The following is a 7248-nucleotide window of genomic DNA, read 5'->3' as shown; positions in this document are numbered from 1 at the left end:
CCCAGTAAGACTCAGTTAGACCCAGTTCAGACCCAGTTTAGACCCAGTTTAGACTCAGTTAGACCCAGTTCAGACCCAGTCAGACCCAGTTTAGACCCAGTTCAGACCCAGTTTAGACCCAGTTCAAACCCAGTTAGATCCAGTTAGACCCAGTTCAGACCCAGTTAGATCCAGTTAGACCCAGTTCAGACCCAGTTTAGACCCAGTTCAGACCCAGTTTAGACCCAGTTTAGACCCAGTTCAGATCCAGTTCAGATCCGGATGTTTTGAATGTGGCGGCCACCACAAATAAATGAATGTGTGTGAAACCCTGAAAAGATCAATATAAGGATAGAACAACTAATAAACATTAATTATAATTAAAGCTTTAAATTTATGGAAACTTTCTGCAGCAGTGTAAATGTTCTGAAGACTCTTGAGATTGTTGCACTTTGAGAACACACACACACACACACACACAAAAAAGCCTTGGTGGGAAAATGGGACGAGTGTCGAGAGGACAGCACTGTGAGTCAGCAACAGGAGGTGGAGTTATGGTGGATGCACTGCGGCGGTGTGCATGTCAGCAGTGTCGCAGACAAGAGAAAGTGAAAAATGAGAATTGAAACATTTCAAATATTCAGAATCAGTGTATGTCGATAAATTAATATTCTGTGATGAGACCACGAACACCTCATTCATTCTTACTCCATCCTGTAACGCTCACGTCCACGGCGGAGATCTTAAACTGATGTTCATCTCTACAGATCCCGACGTCATGCTTCCCATTGGATCGGTGCTTGGTGGTGTGACGGTTCTCTTCATTACCAGTGTCGTCATCTACTACCTTTTTAAGGTGGACATCGTGCTGTGGTTCAGGAGAGCATTTCCAGTCCTCTATACTAACACAGGTAATTTTTCACAGCTAATTATTTCTATGTTCTTTAAATACACAACGATAATGTAAGCTCACAGTAAAATACACTCACCACACCCAGATGGAAACTCCCCCCACAGCCACGCTTTTACACTTCAGCACAAACACACACATACGTGAACGTACATACAGTACCCACACATCTGCAGCTCTGCCCCGTACCTGACCGCATGTGTCAACAGTATGAGCAAACAAAGGAAACAAATTAACCACAGAGCTGCCTGCAGTATTTCTCATGAAATGTCATCTGCTGGTTTCTTATGCAACAGACGAACGTTTCACTGCCGTGCGCTGACATTTAGTTTGAAGCCTGTTGGTGTAAAATGAAGTTTGTGTGTGACATGACAGGGAAGGTCTCCATGTAAGAATAAAGTCATGTGTGCAGACTGAAGCACTGAAAATATCTGTAAGGACCTTTCTGTTTGTTTTCTGTGTCAGATTTGGATGGGAAGTTGTACGATGCCTATGTGGCATACCCACAGTCCTGTGCTGTCGGGCTCAGTAAGGAAGTGGAGGTGTTCGCCCTTCACACACTACCTCAAGTGTTGGAAAAGGCCTGCGGTTACAAACTCTTCATTGCAGGTCGTGACTGTGTTCCCGGGGGGGGTGAGTCACCAACAAAACTGTGCTCTGATAAAATGTGATTTAAAAAAAACTTTCAACCTTCAGAGGTTTAATGAAAAGTTGAAGCAGAGGAACTTTTTTTTAGCTCATCACATCATTCAGTCACAACCCAGTGAAAGTGAACATGTATCAAACATGTTATTTGTCACATGGTCACTGAAGGTAACGCTGGTTAATGCTGAATGTAGCGCCACATTTGGACAGAACGAGACGTCACAGGTTAAATAACTGTTTATTAATTTATGAGTGACACAGTGTCACATGCTCATATTTCCATTAGAAAAGTGACTTTTGAGTCTTTATCTATGTTACAGGCTGTTATGTCTGCAGGCCGTCACCTGTTGTACTTTTGTTTAGTTTATCAATATAGATAAAATAAACAACATGAGACACAGCTTTGATTTTTACTTCTCAGACTGCAGACGGACTTACTTATTAGAGGTTTTCAAAGCATTTGAAGCTTCTGTTCTTGAATTAAACTTTGAACTTCTTTGTCAAATTTTATGACATCATCAACCTAAAAAACAACCCTTGATCAAAATCCTCAGTTTCAATAAAGTAACTTCTGATTACTAATGAAAGTGACCAGGGGTGAAAATCCCATTTCATAGTTGGGGGGGACAATAAACAGTAAAATTTTAGAGAATAATTCCGGGGGGGGGAGTTGTAGCCTGTCTTTTATACAGCATCTTTTACCGCAATTTGACGCTTTAATCTTTTCTCTATCTCTCCAACAGGCAGGCATAGGACCTTTCTTAGCACTGGCTGAGTCCACCTGCACATGTCCAGATTTAAAACAAAATGATTGAAATCAAATTAACATGTACACAACGACAACAGTCAGGTGCGCCGTGCTGTCCAAGGTGCTGAGTGTGTCTGGAGCAGAGCAGGTCTCTGTCTCCCCGTGCGCAGTAGTGTGAATATTTATGCTATTAAGTAAACGGAGAAAACATGTCTCTCATTGTTTAATAGCAGCAAAACAATAAGGCTTCATTCATCAAAGACCGAAACTCGATCTCTCTCCTTCTCTCCCTCTTTTTCATCTGGCTCAGGTGTGTGGAATGGATCCTTCGTCTCTGGCTGGCTGCAGGAGCAAACCGTTTTGTTTGTTTTTTTCGTTTTTTTACCGGCAGTGAGATAAACATTTCCTGCAATTAAACTGGTGAACTGGTTTATAAACAGTGTGCTGTGAGATCTGCCGCTGCGCACCTCAAAACCGTGCGTAATAATCGCGCGTAATGGCCGCTCCTCGTCAGTTAAACTGCACGTCTGTCATGTTTGTCTCACTGACAGGTGGAGAGCCTACAGATATTAACTACGAGCCGCTCCGTCACTGACTGCTCTTGTCCTGTCCTCTCCCTCTTCTTTCTCTCCTGTCCTCTCTGACTATCACTAAACTCTGGCTTTTGAACAATGCAGGAGAAATGTTGCAGACAGTTTATATCATCAGCCAGGGCCTGGGGCTTGTTGTAACAGTAAATGGGATGTGTTGTAACTTGTGTAAGTTAAACTGTATCTGTGTGAGTGAACATCTTACCCTGCGATGCGCGATGTGGGCAGCGGGTCCAGCCACACACTGCTGCCAAGCAGCCCCGCCCGTTGGAAAGAGTTTGGGATATACCACTACTAGGAATGGGAGGGGGGGACTAAATCTTTTAAGATTTAAATAGCACATTATTGCTCTTTTATAATGAGCACTGCTTACATTGTGCTTTCAATAAATACTACTGCATTGTTCAAAAATTATTAATTGTCTCTCAAATTATTCTAGGGGGGGACAGCTTTACTGAAGGGGGGGTCATGTCCCCCCTGTTCCCCCCGGGATTTCCGCCCCTGAAAGTGACAGTGTCCTGACAGCGTGCTGAGCAAACACAAATAACCTCCTTAAAATCTTTTTTTAATGATTTTGAATTTGTTGTGGTTATATAAGTAGTGTTATAGTTTTAGGCTATATAAATGTAATTTACAGTGATGTTCGATTGCAGCTGGACCGACCGTTGATACAGGCGTGTCTCTGCTTGTCTACGGCAAGCAGGAGAGCAAACTTTATTTTTCCCAGCAGTGAAAGTTGTTTTTTAAAGGTTAACGCTGACAAATATAAATTGAAGCAGAATATTAGTTAGACAAAAACATACTGTAAATTTTGGAAACGATTACATCTACATGTTTTTAATATATTTGGCTTTTGTAAATGACAGAGCTCTGAAACTGCTGGACATGTTTGAATGGAAACAATCCTACGCAGACACCACTGGAGTCTAATTCTGCAAAGACTATAATACTAATAATATTAACGAAGCCTTGTGTGAATAAATAAACAATACATAATTGTAGAGCTAACATCTGAATAACTAACAGGAAACTCCAGAGATCAAACTGGCTGATATATTAGCATCATGAAATACTGGTCTACATCGTCTGATCAAAGTTCATACGTGTCGCTATGTTGGGGGTCATCGCTCATGTTTTTCACTGCGTGCCTTCGTCTTCTGTTTCCTCCTCAGCCATCGTGGACTCAGTGGAAGAGAACATACAAGCTAGTCACCGCCTCCTCCTGCTCTACACCGCCTCCACTTTCACCACCAAAAGACACACAAGCAGCACCAGCAGCGGCAACAACAACAACAACAACTCAAAGAGCAGCGATAACGGTGACAACAACGACAACAGCGACAGTAAAAACAGCGACCAGAGTTTAGACGGAGGTGAAGAAGTCTATCCTGATGCCAGGCAGCAGCTGGAGTGTGTGGCTGCGATGCACAGAGCGCTGCTGGAGAAATCTCTAAAGGTGAGAAAACTTAATGAAGCCGTTAATTCTTACTCCACACATAAAGTCCAGGGTCGATTTCATCACTAGAGACGAATCTAACGTACTTTTAAGTCCAAACTCACAGCCATGCCAACGTACCTGTTTTACCAGGCTTTTAAGAGCCGGGCCGCGCAAAGTGAAAACGAACTACGATGTCAGGTGATCTGTCTTCTCTTTAGCACTCGCCATTGTTGTTACTGCGTCTCATTGGTTCCAATGTACCACTTAATCACGCTTGACAACAGTGTTAGTCACACCGCGCTGATTGGCTAATGGTGTTTCCTGCTGCGTTCATTAGTCATCTTTTATTTTAACTGAGAAACTGATGTTTAATGTCTCGATGACAAAGCTGAAGTAGGAACATAGACAACGGAGGATGGTCAGAGGACGGACCTTCAGACAACTCCCCGCTGGATCCACAACCTTTCTGTTGCTGCACTTACGCAGATTAGACCCCGCCCACTGCGAACCCAGGCACTGTGGTTTGCGCTGAGTCTGAGGTGCCACTGCCGCTACTGTGAGCTCCATCTTCTGAGTTTCTGCCTATAAAATGCTTCACTGGAATAAAACTGAAAAAGTTATCGGTTTATATAGCACTTTTCTACGTAGTGTTTGATGCTGCTGAAATAAGCGAGAGATCGCCTGATGTGATGTGTATTGTTTCTGGAAATATGTCTCATGATATCTCTAGAGGTGTATGATGTCACTTTGTCCCATGGTCAAGTGTTAAAAAATTAACAAACACTGCATTAAATCTTAATATCAAATCATAACTAATCAACACCAACGTATCAAATCTGTAAATAAGCATCTTGTCCGAGCCCGAGTCAGCACTCGCTAAAAACGAGTGGTTGCTCGATAAATGTCTCGTACGTTGATCTTTGCTTTGCAGATACAACAGGTTGTGGATTCACCTGTGAAGATCAGAGTTAATCTTCTCAGATCGCTCACAGCACACGACGTGTACCTGAGCATTACTGTGTTACAGGGAGAAAAACATTCACAGTGAATTAGTGATGATTTGATTAATGATTAAAAAAAGGCGTCTTGATTCTAGTTCGAGCTCTGCTTTACAGGTGATTCTGGTGGAGTTGGAAGAGATCACCCCGGCTCAGCTGGCTCTCTTCCCAGAGTCAGTGCGTCACCTGAGGAAGAAGCAGGGCGCCGTGTGTTGGTGGAAGAACCAGAGGATGAAGAAAACGTGGACGACATGCACAAGGAGGGGAGAGGATGAGGAGAAAGGTGGACAGGAGACGCAGCTGTCACCATCCCTTTCTCCTTCTTCCAGGTTTTGGAAGGAGATCAGATATCGTATGCCGGTGAGGGGCAAGAGGGCGGTGTACCCCGAAAAAACTGCCCTGCTGAACTTGTGAGGTTTTGGACCAGAGATCAGCTGGTTTCTAATGTAAATATGTACAGTGATGAATCCTGTCGCACACAGATGATTCAGAAATACTGTGTCGTATCAGAGGCTGCGAGGTACAAGAGAATTTACAAGAGAATTATTTCATATTTTATAATATATATTTTTAAGTTAAAAAACATTAAAAAGTTCACAAGTAGCCATTTTGTTCCAATGCAACCCTCGCTTGCATGTTTGTGCTGCGCCTGTACCCCATTGACTGGTGTACCATAACCTCTGTGTGTGTGTGTGTGAGTGTGTGTCTGTGAGTGTGTGTGTGTGTGAGAGAGGGGAGAAGAGGGGAGGGGCGGGGGGAGTCCTTTGTTTATACTCCCGCGTTAGGCTAAGGCTAGCTAGTCTACAGTCCGTTGCAATGGATTGTTTTGTGATCAAGAAAAAATCGTAGATGGTATGAGGATTACAAATGGCTGGAATATTCATATTAATAATGCATATGGAATAAATGCACTTGCTGTTGCATTTTGGATGTATTGTCTGGTTATTGGCAGGCGCATGGGCGCTGTCCGGTGCTGAATCTGTCACCTTTGCACGTGAAACATTTTTGCCATTACCTTGTGGTCACTTGTATTAGGCTTAACTATTTTGTTGGACATTCTTTGGCCAAATTCAGTTAAAACCACTTTTATACCGAACATGCTTGTGCTGTGTATCATAGCTGCTTTTATTGAAAAAACACGAACCTCCTTATAAAGTAACTGAAGTCATGAAAATCAATTATTTTCTTAGCACCCCCAAGTATCAGTCAAGCTCCCCCTTAGCCCTGGGAGAGAAAAAATCCTGGCGCCGTGCCTGTTTACAGTGATTAAACTACAGATAAGGCACTGTAAGACAAACTGCCCTGTCACTACGTTTCTGCAAACCACAATTACATTACATGTTTCATACGCATCATATCCATGTCATTGGGAGGTGGAGGAAATGTCGAGATGTCGCTCCGTTCCTGTTGAGACAGTGCCACGAAAGGCTGTACTTCTAAACGGAGACATTACTGCATTTCCTGCCATGGTTGTGACATCAAAAATCAGGTATAAATATGATAATTTCCTAAACATTTACCATGTGTGTTTTTTTTTTTTTCAAACCACATGTAACCACAGTGCTGTTAAAATGTAAAGTTTTATTTGTGCAAATGTCACATATCTGTGGTTTGCCTAAACATAATGCCAATATTTCTTCTGGTGATTGAGTTTATTAAAGATGTATTTATATTTTATAAAATGTTATTTATGAGGCATTTTTCATACAACGAGGCAGCACAAAGTGACAGGTTAAAATGTTCATATCATCGACTATGGGCAGCCACAGGAGAGAAACTGTTCTGTCAACAAATTAAAATCTTGTGTCAAAGGCTCCTTCACTTTTTAAATTGTTTTGTCCTTTTGCATAAAAATAATTTACCATGTTTATCCGACCAATGTCATGTACTTCACATGTCTGCTGAACAGTTAACGGAGCATAATGGAAGGTTTGTTTTAA

At 42.3% G+C, this 7248-nt stretch overlaps 1 protein-coding gene across 1 annotated transcript in view; it reads left to right on the top strand.

Moving 5' to 3' along the window:
• Positions 1 to 6467, top strand: part of LOC126392565 (interleukin-1 receptor type 1-like) — an 11377-nt gene extending 4910 nt beyond the window's left edge. Inside the window, exons 5-8 of the mRNA XM_050047991.1 lie at positions 747 to 890; positions 1355 to 1522; positions 4045 to 4328; positions 5426 to 6467. Of these exons, the coding sequence (XP_049903948.1) occupies positions 747 to 890; positions 1355 to 1522; positions 4045 to 4328; positions 5426 to 5722 (893 nt within the window). The 3' untranslated portion in view covers positions 5723 to 6467. The remainder of the gene's footprint in view (positions 1 to 746; positions 891 to 1354; positions 1523 to 4044; positions 4329 to 5425) is intronic.
• Positions 6468 to 7248: the final 781 nt, after the last annotated feature.

Source organism: Epinephelus moara, chromosome 7, assembly GCF_006386435.1.
Source record: "Epinephelus moara isolate mb chromosome 7, YSFRI_EMoa_1.0, whole genome shotgun sequence".
NCBI lineage: Eukaryota > Metazoa > Chordata > Actinopteri > Perciformes > Serranidae > Epinephelus > Epinephelus moara.
This window is presented reverse-complemented; position numbering and strand designations above follow the sequence as displayed.